Raw genomic sequence first — 16,308 nt, 5'->3', positions numbered from 1 at the left:
ACTTACCTTGCGTGTGATGTTCCCCTAGAGTTTCAGGGTTCAAACCTTCAGATTCCAAGGAAGGTTGACGAGACATAGCATCTTGCAGGGCGCTCAAAGATTGCTCTGAAGTTTCTTGGGCACCACCTTCAGAACTGTAAGCAGAATTTTGCAAGTCTTGCGAGCTAGACATTTGAGAGACACTTTCTTGATATTGAGGCGGAAAGTTTTCATGCTGATTTGGCATGTGTTGATTCACTACCCAGTTAGTATTTTGGCTTGGATCACAAGAAGTGGGATGAGGGACAATATTTTGCTGAGGAGAATAAACTTTCTGGGGACTTGGTGGCTGTCCTTGCGAATAAATAATAGAAGCATTACTGGTAGCGTATGACGGATGGACAACCTTTTGAGGACTCTGGGCTCTGGACACTGGAACCTGAGCAGTTACTTGCTGAGCTGAAAACTGTTGAGAAGCAATAACTGGAGAAGACTGGCTAGAGGAAGGTACTGACGCTAAATTTTGTAGTGGTAAATTTTGCCCCTTCATTTGATACTGACTCGATATGGCAGATCCACTCACAGGCTGCATTATATGCGCCAGTTGAGCTTGTAAGAGTTCTGGAGGTATAGTATTGTCACTGGATAAAACTTGGGTTCCTGCAATTTGCATTTGATTTGAATAACGAGGAGTAGTCATTTGATTTTGGGCAGAAACTTGCTGAAATTGTTGATACTGTTGATTGGTACCTTGATACTGAGAAGTTATGGGCTGGTTTGTGATTTGATACTGAGTATGAAGTACTTGATTCTGAAATTGGGCTGCTGACGCTGGTACAGAAACATTAGTTACCTGGACATGAGAAAATGCTTGAGGTTGACCAAGAGGCTGAGATTCAGATTGCATTACATTTGCTTGAGTTTGCCCATGTTGTAAAATTTGAGATGCTTGATTTTGCCCATGCTGTACAACTTGAGGTGCTTGAGCTTGCCCATGCTGAATAACTTGGGGAGCTTGAGTTTGCCCATGCTGAATAATTTGAGGCGGTTGATTTTGCCCATGTTGTAAAACTTGAGGAGCTTGAGTTTGCCCATGTGGCATACCTTGTGGCGCCTGAGTTTGTCCATGCTGAATAGCTTGAGGGGCCTGAGTTTGCCCATGCTGCATGGCTTGTGGTACTTGCGTTTGACCATGCTGCATAGCTGTGGGTGCTTGCGTTTGTCCATGCTGCATAACTTGAGGAGCTTGTGTCTGTCCGTGCTGTAAAACTTGTGAAGCTTGAGATTGCTGCACCTGACAAGATTGAGTAGAGGCATCTTGGTGTTGTGGTATTTGTATATGAATGGTTTGAGATTGATAATCTGGAGTTTCAGCAACTTGTGTAGAGTACTGAGATTGTTGAGAAGCTGCAATATGCATTTGCATTTGCTGCATTTGAGTTTGGTAAATTTGTTGAGGGTACATTTCATGAATCATTTGAGTTTCAGACTGCTGCTGATTAGCATTAGTTTGGTATTGTTGAGGCATAGAAATTTGAACTTGCTGCATAGTTTGATTATTCATGGTCATATTTTGCATCTGCGTTGAAGTTTGAGAAGGGCGACTAGGAATAACTTGTTCTTGCATCGCCATTTTGTTCTGATAGCGTAAACGTTCTCTAGTTAAATATGAAATTTGATTGCGTACAAGCATAGCCACAGTTCTAATATCCTCATCTAAAATTATATTATTCTTTGCCTAAATAAAATATATATATATAAGTAATAATTAAGGATAGATTGATTACATCACATTTATGCATAAAAATAGTACAAAAAAAGAACAAATAATAATTATCACTGTATTTGTTTTCATTTAGATGTATGCATTAAAAAAATTAAAGCTTACTAGGAAAGCCTTAAGATAACAGAACTGCTGAAATAATTTAACTAAACATTCTTTCTATAATAGGGATGTAGCGAATATTCGACCCTTTTGCCAAGTATTTGGTCGGCTGAATTTTTGACCACATATTCAGCAAAAGATTGTTTAGAAAAGCCTTTATTCCCAAAGGTTTTGTGTTGTGAAATTTGAATAGATTTAATAAAGAATACTCTGAAATTGTATGTTTTATTATTCATTATTAGAAATAGTTTTTACACATATTTGTAATCCAAGTATGCTAGCGCTTCATAGTACAAACATTAGAATTTACATAAAATAACAATACAGTTGCCCACAGAGTGTTAAATAATGGAATCGTAAGAGAAACCGAGTCTAAGACCGGTAAACATAATGATCATCAGCAATCCAATAAAGAAGCAATCCGTCAATACGCCATAAGCTTTAATCCCTGTGTCTCCCATTGTTCAAAGGAAAAATGAGAATTATGCCCAGCAGCTTATATAAGCATATTATTGTTTTAAATTCCCATTCCACAAATGAAAAAAGAAATTTCTCCACCAAAAACATGAAAATTTCCTTTGCTAAGATAGGCCATGAAAGTAGGTAGGTATTTTATTTACGTTGCACTAGAGCTGCATGATGGGCTGGGAAACATCCCTGAGGATGATCCGATTTTGATCCGAAGACATTCCATCGCAATTTTGATCCGAAGACATTCCGTCGCAATTTTGATCCTCTGCAGAGGGGATAGCTCCCCTGCTTTGGTAGCCCGACGAACTGCGCATGATGTCGAGCACTTTACAGTAGAACAATTTAACGAGGATCCGTAACGCGCAACTTCTATCCCTATGCAGGCTGATCCAAGTGGTCACTCACCGGCTTACTGACCATAGCTAGTGATGCTTGACTTCAGTGTTATAAGGGATCTTTATGATCAGTCCACTGCGGGATCTAGACCATGAAGAGTGTTAAATTTGGGAAACTCGAGGCCTACACAAAAATCAAGTCACGAAAGGATTCCCTCCCTCGCAGCACTTTTTATTGCTGTCAGAAAAAAAAGATTTAATAAGCTGCTACTATAAGTTCTTGTTAGATGAATTGAATGCAGAGTTTTTAAAATAGTGATGTGATTAGACAACTGCTCAGGGCAACAAAAAAAACTGGGCTTTAGTTTTGTTTTCTGCCTACATCATCAACCCTTCAGAAATAGCTGTAGAAGCAATCAAATAAAACTTTTTTAACCCTGGCCATTTTTTCACATCAGCTGATAACTTTCAAATTGTGAAAATCATGAATTTTTCGTAATTTACAATGGCAATTGATATGGCAAAGAAAAAATCCCTTTTTAAAGGATAGAAAATTGAGCACTTTTTACAAACCTCGAATAAAGAAAGCACCTTTAAGGTGTTTTAAAAAAACGTAAATAAAAAATAAGCACCTTTAATCACTTTTTAAAAACACTACGCTGTGACCTGGTAATACTCTCACCATTTGAAAACTGCCCATATGCAGGAGAAATTACGTACCATAGCTTGAGCAACTTCATCACAATTATCACTTTCAATGTCGAATTCAAACTGAATGGCTTCATTTTCTTTATGTTTTTCTTTCCTCTTTTTTGGATCCAAGAGGCGCAACCATAATTCAACTTTAGTTGATGTACTCTGAATACTCTCCTCTTTGTTGACAAATTCAACTTTTAAGCCTAAATCCTCTTGGAAAAATTCATACGTCAGCAAATCTTTTACTGTAGGCCTAAGATGATAACAATAAATAAATAAATTAATAAGTAACACGAGCAAAAGTTTAAACGTTCAAACAAAAATTCAATTTTATACGAAATAGTCAAGTTTTTTGCATCTTAAATCATTATTAATAAGGATAAAAAATAGTTTCGTAAAGAAAAGAAAACTGCCTGCATTAATGATAACAAAAACAATTTAATTGGATTTTTATCTCATTTTCTATAGGTTTTAGAACTGATGATCTCTGTGTCAACATGTAAAGCACTTTTAACTAGCTCATAGCTTTGAAATATGGAAGGCACTGATTACTTGCTTTATCATTTTCTTCAGAGTATAATAGATATAAATGGTCAAGGGACAGGTAAAGTTTAGAAATTTTGTTCAAAAGTTAAGCAAAATGTTAAAAAAAAAGAAAGAAAAAGAATTATTAGTGCAATGAACCGATTCGAAGGAAACAGGAAGATGAATATCTTACCGGCTAAGACGACAATCAAAATTGGGTGCAGGAATGTAAGAATGTTATATGAAACTGGAAAACTTTTTCAAGTTGAAGCTGAAATGGGATCGATATAAAATTGACACTCTTGGTATTAGTGAAACAACCCGCCTTAAAAATGGAAAGTCTATTATTTTCTCTATCAGCTGAAGAAGCAGTTAGAAACAATGACTCAATAAGGCTTTATGACATCACTTACAAAATGAGTGGAAAGAGAATTCCTGGAAAACAAAACTGAACAAAAATTTGAATTTTCAATAATGTTAAATCTGTCCTACTACAGTACAGAACCCGTTATCCGGAAATCAGAAAACCGGAAAACCAAAAAACCGGAATGAAATTCGATAAATTCTCCCGCCATTTTTTAAAAAAAAAATTTTTTTTCCTCATAAGATTTCAGGATTTTTCGTTCTTTTTTTAAAGATGTTTACCTTACTATCATTTTGGAAATAATCATTAGTGTATTACTTCATCGTTTTTTCTTCTTTTTAAGATTATTTCCAAATATTTTTTTTTTTAGTTGGGTTTAGCAATAAAAAAAACGGCTGCTTGCAGCGATTCAGAAAACCATAAAAATCAGTTATCCGGAATAGTGATCGTTCCGGATAATCGGTTCCCTACTGTATATGGATCTGAGACATGGCACTGCAATAAAAATAAGATGAAAAAAACTTCCAAGTATTTATTAACAACTGTTTAAGAAGAATCTTGCATATTAGTTGGTTCTATAAAATTTGTAATACAGAAACGCTTAGAAAAGCAAAACAGAAACCGATTCATCTGGACATTAAAAAGCGTGAACGGAAATGGATTGGTGTTATGATCGACATAAACCAGGAAAATTTAAAGTAAAACAAGTTTTTGATTGGAATCCTCAGGGGAAAAGAAAAAGAGGAAGAAATAAAAATATTTGGGGCAGGATGATTGTAAACAGTAGGAAAGACATGGAGGGAGGCAAAATATCTGGCTACGAATAAGAGTGAGATGGAAAGCTATGATCTGAAATGCTCCAATACATAGTGAAGAGGAATATGTATGAATACATTAGTGAAATTGTTGAAGCAATGAGTAAAAAGAACATTTTTAAATGATTTATTTGCATTCAAGACTGGCATGTTTTCTAAGATTGTACAGATTTAATAGGTGAGGGGGCAACTGTGCTTTGATCAATGCCAAAAGAAGCACTTCCTAACAGTTCTTATTAAAGGAAAATAATATAACAGAAAAGATTTATAACTTTTGAAGCCCCACAAAAGTGAATACTTTATCCTTTAAATATTCTTTTAATACTGATAAATTATCTTTTTGCAAAAGGAAAAATAATGCAATATTAAAAATAATACTAAACTTTTTTAATAAAACAAAAACTTTTCTTCATTTTCTTTCCAGTTCAAAAATTAACCTTACATTATTCACAATATTTTTTTGAAAATTGTGACATAATTTAGCAAAAAGGTTTTGGACAGGACAGTTTAAACCATTTGTTAATTCATTCTGTCCTAAACCTTGCCAACTCTGGAATAAAACAAAGGTGGATAATGTGATTTCTTAAGATCTTAAAAGGAGGGACAAAACTGCATTTTTTTAAAAAGGTTAATTTTTTATCTTTTCTGCTAACATTACATTTTCTAAAACTAATGTTCAAACATTAATTAATATGCATACCAACGTGTTCTCAGAAAGGCCAACTTGCTCCGGACAGCTGAAAGATATTTTCGAGTGGTAGTCTTTTAATGCACCATTCTTGGTTTAGCAGTGGGCATCTCTGTTCTTCCACTTATTAATTACTTTCCCGCAATGCCTAACTAATTTTTTATTTTCAACTTTTAGGTGACATTTTATGCTATACTGTTTTTGTGTATGAAACTCATAAGAACTTAGGGTCACGAAATTGATAAGAGTTGAACTTATGGATAAGAACTTAAATAGTAAAGTTAATCCAAAACAGTTTTATTAAGTAAAAAAAAAATTAATCAGATTTTAAATGAATTTAATGCAATATTAATATTTTAAAGCACAAAATTAACTTTGCTTTATTTGGTTTATTATTTTACATGCATGAAGTTACTAATTAGCAGGGTTTTCACATTAAGGGCTAAAAACACATGACATTACCAGCATTACCCACTAGGCTTAAAAAATAGTACTCAATTAATTCAAGTTATTTACATGTCAAGTTATTTACATGCTAAAAACACATGACATTACCAGCATTACCCACTAGGCTTAAAAAATAGTACTCAATTAATTCAAGTTATTTACATGTCAAGTTATTTACATGCTAAAAACACATGACATTACCAGCATTACCCACTAGGCTTAAAAAATAGTACTCAATTAATTCAAGTTATTTACATGTACAAATTAGAAGCGAAATTCTTTGATCATAGCACTACATAAAATAAAGAAGAAATATTACAACAAAACAATAAAATTATAGAAAACAATTATAAAATAGATACAGTCGTACTTCTATTTATCGAACTTTCATTTTGCGAATTTCTCTATTTTGCGATTTTCTTCAAGGAATCAAGAACATTTTGGAAATTTCTTAGTAAAATAACTTCCAAATAGCGATCCATATTTCCCAAAATATTTTGGAGCAATTCAAACTTGTTAACGCTTTTTAAGGGGGAATTGAACCTGAATTGACTTTCGCAGCCATTTAACTGTTAAAGAAAGCGGTAAAATCTCTTTTTATTTGCATTTCATACAGGAATTCATGCCAAAAAGCAATTTACAAGAAAGCATAACAAAAATTTTTGAAACATGGAACTATGATGTTATAGATTGCACTATTCGTAACAGTTTTACTAAAGCTAAATTCTTAGTCAGAGCAGAGAATTTGGAAAGTGCGGAGGACAAGGATGGCATTCCTTTAGAAGAACTTCAAAAAAATGGATATAGCTAAGAAAGAACACTGAAATTAATGATGATGTACTGATTAATGAATTTTTTTTAAAAATTCATTCTGAAGCTGCAACCACAGAAACATTAACTGAATCGTATATTTTGAACAGCGTCAAAAAATAAAAACAATACAACAATAAATTCTGAGGAAGACGAAGAAGATTAAGCCGAAAATGATGAAGAAATCACCAAACTTTTATATGATAAAATCACTTGAAACAATTCAATAGTAAATAATAATTTACAAGATAAAGGTGTATCAGCTGCTATTTTAATTATGTCTAGTGTTTATGAATTTAAAACTTCTTTTGCATTGTTTAAGTATTTCAAGTGGTGATTCTTTATTCAACAAACTTATAAAATAACAAACTTTTAATCGGGATTCAGCAACTTTGTTAAATGATAGTCCGACTGTAATTACAAAAGCAAACTAATAATATGAGAAAAAATACACAAGATATGAGTAATACTTTTGTCAATTATTTACTAACTTTTTGTAATTCACTTGTTTTGTAACTCACTGTAATTGTCATGCAATTTATAATATATACTTCATTGTCTTACCTATCATCTTTGGCAGATATACATACTCCAATAATTTCTTTAAGCTCTGGGTTTTCCACTTTCTTAAAATTTTGAGGCAAAATACCCTAATTAAAAAAAAAAGCAATTTTATGTTTCAATATCAATCCAGTTTCACATGATATGTATTTGATAGTGATTTTCAATCATTTCAGTAACATTTATTGATAACAATTAGATAATTAACTTAAATTAAAATAGATTGACAGAATAATTTAAATAAATAGTCTTTTATCTCGTGGCTTGGCGACATTTTTGCAGAAAGTTACAGAGTTCTTGCAGAATGATTTTTATTTTGAAAAGTAAAAAAAAAAATTTCCTTTCTTCAGAAATTTACATGTAATATTTGAATCATGCATTCAGATAATACCTTTTCGACGCAATTAATTTACACAGATAGTATCATAAATTTATGCTCATAGTATCGTAAATTGATGCAATGTTTCACTTGTATTTTAGGCAGTTATTGATTTTCAGGTGGATTTCAAATATCCTGATATATTTCAAACAATATGGAAAATTAGAATCACGCATTTGAGTATTTACTTTTTAAGGCAATAATTCTATCGAATTTTTGGCAGTTCGTGCCATTGATTTCGCTGCAGTTTTTAAATCCAATATTTTTTATTACAACAACCTAATCTCCAAACAAAACATGCATTTGAGAAGTCTGATTCATGCAGTTTCCTTGTCAATCTTTTTTCGGCAATTACTACTACAGATTTCCTGATTTTTAATTATCTTTTTATTGTGATGATTATTTACAAAATGCAAAGAAGGAAATGATTTGTGCGTTCCTCCCAACAAAATGTGAGAATATCACCAATAATATTAGAATAAAAAATTATTACATGTTCAATTAGAAAAAAATATATACAGTTTTTTTTTTTTTTTTTGTCAACACAGCGCTTTTATTTTAAATAAGTAACATATGTGCTCGTTATTATTATAAGTATCTTGCAGAAATATATTAGTGCTAGAGAGTTTCATTGCAGATAGCTCGAAAAAATTCTGCCACAGGAGTCTTTTAAAAATGTTTAAAACTTAAATATTTTATTTTACCAGTTATTAGACAATTACCAGACAATTAGTTATTTTAACGATCTTAATGTTTTCCCCTTTACAAGAGTGTAAGGAAAAGCTTACTTTGCCACAAAAATATGCTTAGTGGTTCTTTAAAATTTAAATAAAACCAGACATTTTGCCACTTACTATTATAGTGTTAGTGCATTTTTGACAATAGGCACAATATCCAAATAAAATAAAGATTACTAAAAAGTTATTAACTGACATGTAAAAATTATAAAGTTATATTATAAATTAAATTGTTAAAAATGTATTTTCAGGAATTCCTGAAAGAAAGAAAAAATTCTAAAAGTATAGACAATATAATATTTTACAAAAATTTTAAGTGCCGGTACAAGTAATTTAGATTTATTAAAAAAAAAAAAACAAACATTTGGTTTGAAAACTTGTAAAAGAACATAATAAGAGAAAACTAATTAAAATATTTTCAATCAATACACTTATTGCTTACATGTTTTGTATCAATATTACATATAATTTATTTATTAGTTGGAGTTTTTGCTCCAGTTAAGAAATTATTTTGTTAAACTTGAACTAACACTATGATTAAATGAAAACTACTAGTTTTTCTTGCTGAATATTTAAAGGCCATGCCAATCAATATATGCTATTTAGTAAGCAATATTTACACTAAATTCTACCATAAAGATTTAGAATACTTTTACTAGACAACACTAGTGATTATGCAATAAAAATGAAATAATTGGGTTAAGAATGATTAAAAAAAATAAATTTACAAAATTTTAAAAGCTAGGAAATGTGTAATGCCTAAAGAAGAACAATAAATAGTAACTTACACTGGTGACTTTTTTGTAGATTTGAGCAGGTCCTGTACATTCTGAATATGGATATTCTGATGTGGCCATTTCTAAAATGCACATACCAAAAGCATAGACGTCTACGGATTCAGTATATTTCTCCTCATACATTTCTGGGGCCATATATTCAGGAGTACCTATTAATGGTTATTTATATTATAATTGTTAATAAAATATTTTTATGTTTAATTCACTCATTTATAAATAATTAGTGGACCAATGACTTAAATCATTATAATAAATAAATGATTAAGATCATATGCTTAGAAGGATTTTGAGCAGTGAAAAAGAAAAAAAGGAATTTTCCTTAAGCAAATAAAGTTATTAAGAGCAAGAATCTGAGAAACTGTCACACCTGACATGGGGTAATTCATGACATCTCAGATTTTCTCCAAAAACTTACCAAATATTACACACCTTTGTCAAAAGACAATATCCAGAATTTTTTTTAGCAAAGTTGAGTTGTTCATTTTCAAATGTTAGCAAAATGCCAATAAAATAAGAATTTTAATACTGGCAAAGTTTTAACTAAAAAATTCAGCTACATTGGTTTCTACTTCACAAATAAAGTAAATAATTTATATGAATTTGATAACAGTTTATAAATGATTATTTTTTTTTTATAACCATTGTTGAACCACCGACCCATTTTTTGGGTTTACGACTACCAATATTCAACTCCGTAGCCTTGTAATTTTGAAACCAATCCAGAAGACAAGGGAAATCCTAGATCAAGTATTGGGAGAAATTTGCCTTCGTGGAGTACTTTTTGATGGAACTAACCCGCATTTGCGTTACACAGAGAAACATAAGACCACAAAACCCTCCCCTGGTTAGCCTGATGGCAAAGGGACTAACCCATGATTCGCCTTCTACTGAGGATATTTGACGTCAACACTGTGGCACGCGCAAGCCAGATGCGGATTCGTATCGACCAGTCAATGCTGGGGCTCGAACCCGGTTCTCCTCATTGGAAGGAGAACACTCTATCCCCTGAACTATCGTGGCTCAATTTATAATTTCGTAAAAGATGCAATCTAATACATGCTGTCTTAAAGTAATAAAATGAATAGACAATTAGATTTTATTGTAGTATCAGGGCCATGCTTAGGAGTAGCCAAACTGGTAAGCCGCTCAAGGCCACTAAAATTTCAAAACTTTTTAATACACTTATGTTACAAGTTTCTTCTCTTCCTTCCCTTTCTTGCCACATTGAGTAAGTTTCTTTTTAACTCTTTATAAACTAGTTCTATCTCGTTCCCAGAAGAAAAGGTTGTTATTTATCTTATAGCCAGTTATTGTGGAAGCATGTTAAAAGATCTTTCCACTAAGGGTTGTGAAGAAGACATTGCCATCTTCACCAAACAAGTTCACTACCATCGAACTTGAAAGTTGGAATTATATACTCAGGTAAAGGCATCTTGGAAGTAGCTTTCGTCCATTCCGTAAAATTGCCAGAGCAGGCAGAATTTCTGAATATCCTTGAAGGTCTCAATATTCAATTTACCAGAAAGAACATGCGAATGTACCAGACCATACCATGAAAATAATCCTCAAATAAGTACACTACCACCGAACTTGGGAGTTGGAATTATACACTCAGGTAAAACCTGGCGTTCATCCTGCTATTTATTTACTGTCAATGAACCAAGGTTTCTAGTTTTAAAAAGAACAGTGAATAGTAAAAACAATTTTACTGACAGTATGCTAAATTTCTTACTGTTCCTGTAACCATTACTACTGCATTTATTCATTTTCAAAACTGAAACTGATAGAAACATATTTGAGATCAATGATGCCCGCCTTTCATCATGGCATCATTGAGAATGATCTATCCACTTCTTTAGATTTTCTGTGTAAACAGACAATTTTGCTGCCCAAAAAGCTATAAAAATTGCATTATAATTAATTTATCCATATTTGTAAGCAATATTATAATTTTTTCTTTACATTTGCTGAATCTTGGATATATTTTTCCTATTCCTAGGATATATCATTTTTACGAATTATTTTAATTTATATTCCAAATCAGTCTGATTTCTTTTCATTTGATGATCCTTTATATCAGGAGAGTAATTTTGAAAATAATAACATAAATTTAACTTTGATGTCATAGAAATTTATTATATTAAAAAATGCAATTATTGCCTATTTATGAGTGAGTGCAATCCCCAAGAACTGTCATGGATGATGTCAAGAAAGAAAAAAACAGGGTTGTCATAATTGTAGAAAATATTATGAATATAATACTGCATTTTCTAATACAATGTATATACTTTGATAATAAATCATTGATATCAAATCTCATTGTTAATAAATGTTTTACAGGGTACGTAACCAGATTTTTCAACAAAAAATAAAGACTTTTTAAGCAGTCCAAAAATATTTTTAATCACTTTCCAAAACAAAAAAAAAATCAAAAAAAAATTCGTAATTAGGATCTGTGCAGCAATAAAGAATTATTTTTTCTATCGTTTAAAGTTCTTAATTTATAAACATAAGATCAATAAAATTCAAAAACATTTTCAAAACCTTTACATAATCATGATAAAATAATTAGTTTCTGATAAATATTGCAGAGAAAATTATAAAAAAATCATGCATTTTTTGCAATTTATGACTACAATCGACAAGGCAAAGAAAAATTCTCTTTTTAAAGGCACTTTAAACAAACCCCGAATAAATAAAAAAAAAAGCACCTTTAAGGGCTTTTAAAAAATGCAAATCAGAAATAAGCACCTTTAAGTACTTTTTAAAAATGCTATGCACCCTGTTTAATTCTTATAATGTGGAATAGGTTGATAAATTAAAAAAACAAAATAAGAATGTTTTTTCTGTTCAAGCACTTAAATTCAGATAAGAGTGTAGCTTTAAAATGATAATATTTCATTATTATTTTCATATTTTAATGTGCTCATTGTAGTATGAAAAATAATTAGCAGATTCCCTATCAGTAAATATATTTATTTTTAATAAATAAATAAATTTATTTACTTTTCATTTGACAAATTTATTCTCTCTCTTTACAATTGAAGTAAAAAATTGACAAATTTGTAACATACCCCTTTTAACATTGTACTAAAAAACAATATTAAAAGGGGTGTGTTACAAATCTGCACTTTCGAGAAAACCAAAAAAAAAAAAATTTGTAAAATCTCCTTGATATCAAATATTGAGTAATTTTCTAAACTGCCTAAAGAAGAGTTTCCAATGATTCGGAAGCAATTAAAACAAACTTTCTAAAATTGACGTAGCTTTTTTTTTTTTTTTTTGTTGGCTTTTATTGAGAATTGAGAATGCAGATTTGTAACATACCCTCCCTTCTAACGTTGACCTTTTCAATGCATTTAAGGTTACAAGTTTGATAGAAAAAAGTAACTGACTTCATTTATTCCTTAATTAGTATGCTGTAATTAAATAAAAATATTAAATTTTTTACTATTGGTGGTGCTAAAAATTTCAGTTGCAGTATTGCTGTTAAATAATATTCAGTATTATTTATACATTTTATCTGCGTTTTGATCGTTAAACAAGAAAAGAATTTTTTAAAAAATCTGATTGAAATTTTAAAAAAATCCAATACTTAATATATATATATTTAAATAAAACATGACTTTGATCAACTCTAATAAAATGCCTGAATATTTCACCCAGAGCCGGTAAAACACTCAGCACGCCCTTTTATTAGCAACACTGAGAGTAATTTTTGACATGTATTATAAAGCATTGGTTCTTTCAGTTAAGTTTAAAGACAACTAACCAATGACACTTTTAGCAAAAGAGCGATTCTTTAGAGTGGCCAATCCTAAATCTCCAATTTTCACAGCTCCTGTGGTACCAGTAATGAATATATTGTCACACTTTAAATCACGGTGGATGATGGGAGGTTGACGAGAATGTAGAAAGTTTAATCCTTTCAGAATCTGCCTACACCAAGATCTCACTACTTTGATATTTATCTTCTTGAAACGTTTCAGGTAACTAGAAATAAAACAATAAATTATTAACTCAAATTTAGTTAAGACAAATAGAAATACTAATTAAAATTAACCTTACGTTTCATTTTAACTTTCAGACTGACTTATGGTGTATTGGGGAATGTGCTTAGCTTGTAAGTCAGGGTTGGGGATTTGGACGTCCTAAACTGGTTTTGGACGGGACAGGTGGATTTTACTGTCCTAAAGTGTCCAAAACCTTGAGCATTGGTAAAAGGTAAAAATTCTATATTCCATTGTACACAAAATAATTATTTGATACTTTTTATACACTTTGCTTTAACTTATTAAAGGAAAATAATATAATAATTGGAAAATATTTATACGTTTTGAAGCTCCACAATTCAATGAACAACAAAAGTGAATACCTTATTCTTTAAATATGAATAAATATGCTTTTAATACTAATAAATTATGTTTTGCATAAGAATAAATAATGCAATATTAATAATAATAAAAAACTTTTTTAGTAAAACAAAACTTGTCTTCCTTATGTTTCAAGTTCGAAAATTAACATTTTATTTTTCACAATATTTTTTTTAATTGTTACACAATTTGAATAAAAGGTTTTGGACAAGTCAGTTTAAACCCCGTTTTAAACCGTGGATTAATCCATTCTATCCTAAGCCTTGCCAACTCTGTGTGTACCCCTAGTTTTCAATCTAAAATTTTTAAAAAAAAAAATTTCTTCTAACCTTTATTTTGATACTTTTTTATTTATCCTTTAATTAGATTAAATGCTCTTAATTTTTTCCTTAAATATTTTACTAATTAATTCAAAATTAGTAAGCTTCAAATAAGGTTCAGATAAAATAATTCAAATTTACTTATTTCTTTATTAAATCGATTGCTTAAAACATGGTATTAAAAAATGTTCTTTTTTTTTTTTCATTCCTTGTTAGGAAAAATACTGACCCTTTTCTGACTACTAGAAAACAGTAGGCTCATTTATTTGTTTTGACAAACAGATGATACTAGTAACACAGGTTGCTATCTGTCACGACAGCAGTCTGTTTCAATCAAAGTTGGCAACGTTTAGGACAAAATGTATTAATCTATGGTTTTAATCAGGGTTTAAACTGTTCTGTCTAAAAATCTTTTATTTAAATTATGTCACAATTGAAGAAAAATATTCTAAAAAATAAAAAGTTAGTTTTTGAACACGAAACATAATGAAGACAAGTTTTGTTTTATTAAAAAAGTTTATCATTATTATTAATATTGCATTATTATTCCTTATGCAAAACATAATTTATCTGTATTAAAAGCATATTTATTTGTATTTAAAGGATAAGGTATTCACTTTTGTTGTTCATTGAATTGTGGAGCTTCAAAAGTTATAAATCTTTTCCAATTATATTATTTTCCTTTAATAAAGCAAATTGTATAAAAAGCATCAAATATTTATTAATATATGTAATTATTATGCGTACAATGGTTACACATATAGAATTTTTACGTTTTACCAATGTTCAAGGTTTTAGACAGTTTAGGAAAGTTTTAGTCAGTTTAGGACATTAAAACCCGTGTGTTCGGTCCAAAACCCCAACCCTGGGTACACAACCAGCAGTCTAAGTAGAATGGTTAATGTGAAATCCCTTACCTGCCGAACATTAATTTACAAATGACTCAGTTAAAAAGCTGCTATACATAATTTAATTTTATTAAAGAAAACTAAGTTTTCATAACTTAAAATTTTATTTAATTCAGAAGTATTTAACAACTTTATCTAGCAATTTTTAGGACAAAATGATATTGTTCTTATCACAATAAGTAGGTTAGTATCAGCTGAATGAAATTCATCCCAATTTGTAATATCCATTTCCCCCCCCCCCCCCCCCAAGATCATCTTCTGAAAAAGATTGTACAGCTCGATATTTAAAATAGATGGAACAGCTTTTGAAAAGATATACAAATCTACAATCTTCATAAACAGTAAAACTGAATAAGTAAGATATGATTAAAACTGATTGAAAACTAATTTTTACACTACAGTAAAATTTTTGAAAATTTTTACAGAAAAAAAATCCAATTTCCTAAAATTTTAATTCAGTGTCACTTTTAACATATATTACCTACAGTACTAATACTTCACAAACATTTTTCTCATTATCATGAGTGTAAAATGAAAAGAAAAAGTGTGCTTACGTTTTCAGAGTCCCAGAAGTCATAAGTTCGGTAATCAATACTAGATATTTTCCTTTAGGTGGCAGATCCATTTCCCAATAATCATAAAAGCGAACAATATTTGGATGCTGTAGACCCTTCAGCATTTCTGCCTCTTCTCGAAACCTTTGTCTTTCATTTTTATTCAGGCGTTCCTATAAATAATCACGTTTTAATAACACTACACTGTAATTTACTAAAAAGAATGCAATAAAAATTATTATAATATTCCTATAAAGCTTTTTTCAGGTAGGTACTTTATTTACATTGCACTAGAGTTGCACAATGAACTATTGGTAATGATCTGGGAAACATCATCCCTTTGGATGATCAGAAGATATGCCATTGCTTTCGATCCTCTGCAGAGGAGATGGCTCCCCTGCTTTGGTAGCCTGATGACCTGTGTGCGAAGTCGAGCATTTTACAATATAACACCTCAACCAGGTCTGATACGGCGTACCCTCATTCCCTAAGCAGGCTGATCAAACTAGTCACCCACCCACTTACTGACCGCAGCCAATGATGCTCGACATCGGTGTTCTACTGGGAACCATATCTTTACGATCAGCCCACTGCGGTACAAAGCTTTTTTTATTTATCACAAACAGAGTTAACATGCAGAATCGCTACAATATTTACAATTCTT

General features: G+C 30.8%; 1 protein-coding gene across 6 annotated transcripts in view; it reads right to left on the bottom strand.

Moving 5' to 3' along the window:
* The window catches only part of LOC107440307 (uncharacterized), a 99,586-nt gene that overhangs the window by 39,960 nt on the left and 43,318 nt on the right, over positions 1 to 16,308 (bottom strand). For all 6 annotated transcript variants that reach the window (XM_071178948.2, XM_043050068.3, XM_071178947.2 and 3 more), the window contains exons 3-8: positions 15,645 to 15,817; positions 13,262 to 13,482; positions 9,481 to 9,638; positions 7,580 to 7,665; positions 3,391 to 3,619; positions 7 to 1,717 (exon numbers count right to left, since the gene is read on the bottom strand). In XM_071178948.2, the coding sequence (XP_071035049.2) occupies positions 7 to 1,717; positions 3,391 to 3,619; positions 7,580 to 7,665; positions 9,481 to 9,638; positions 13,262 to 13,482; positions 15,645 to 15,817 (2,578 nt within the window). The remainder of the gene's footprint in view (positions 1 to 6; positions 1,718 to 3,390; positions 3,620 to 7,579; positions 7,666 to 9,480; positions 9,639 to 13,261; positions 13,483 to 15,644; positions 15,818 to 16,308) is intronic.

This window comes from Parasteatoda tepidariorum, chromosome 6, assembly GCF_982258835.1.
Source record: "Parasteatoda tepidariorum strain Cologne lab strain chromosome 6, Ptep-v5.0, whole genome shotgun sequence".
NCBI lineage: Eukaryota > Metazoa > Arthropoda > Arachnida > Araneae > Theridiidae > Parasteatoda > Parasteatoda tepidariorum.
This window is presented reverse-complemented; position numbering and strand designations above follow the sequence as displayed.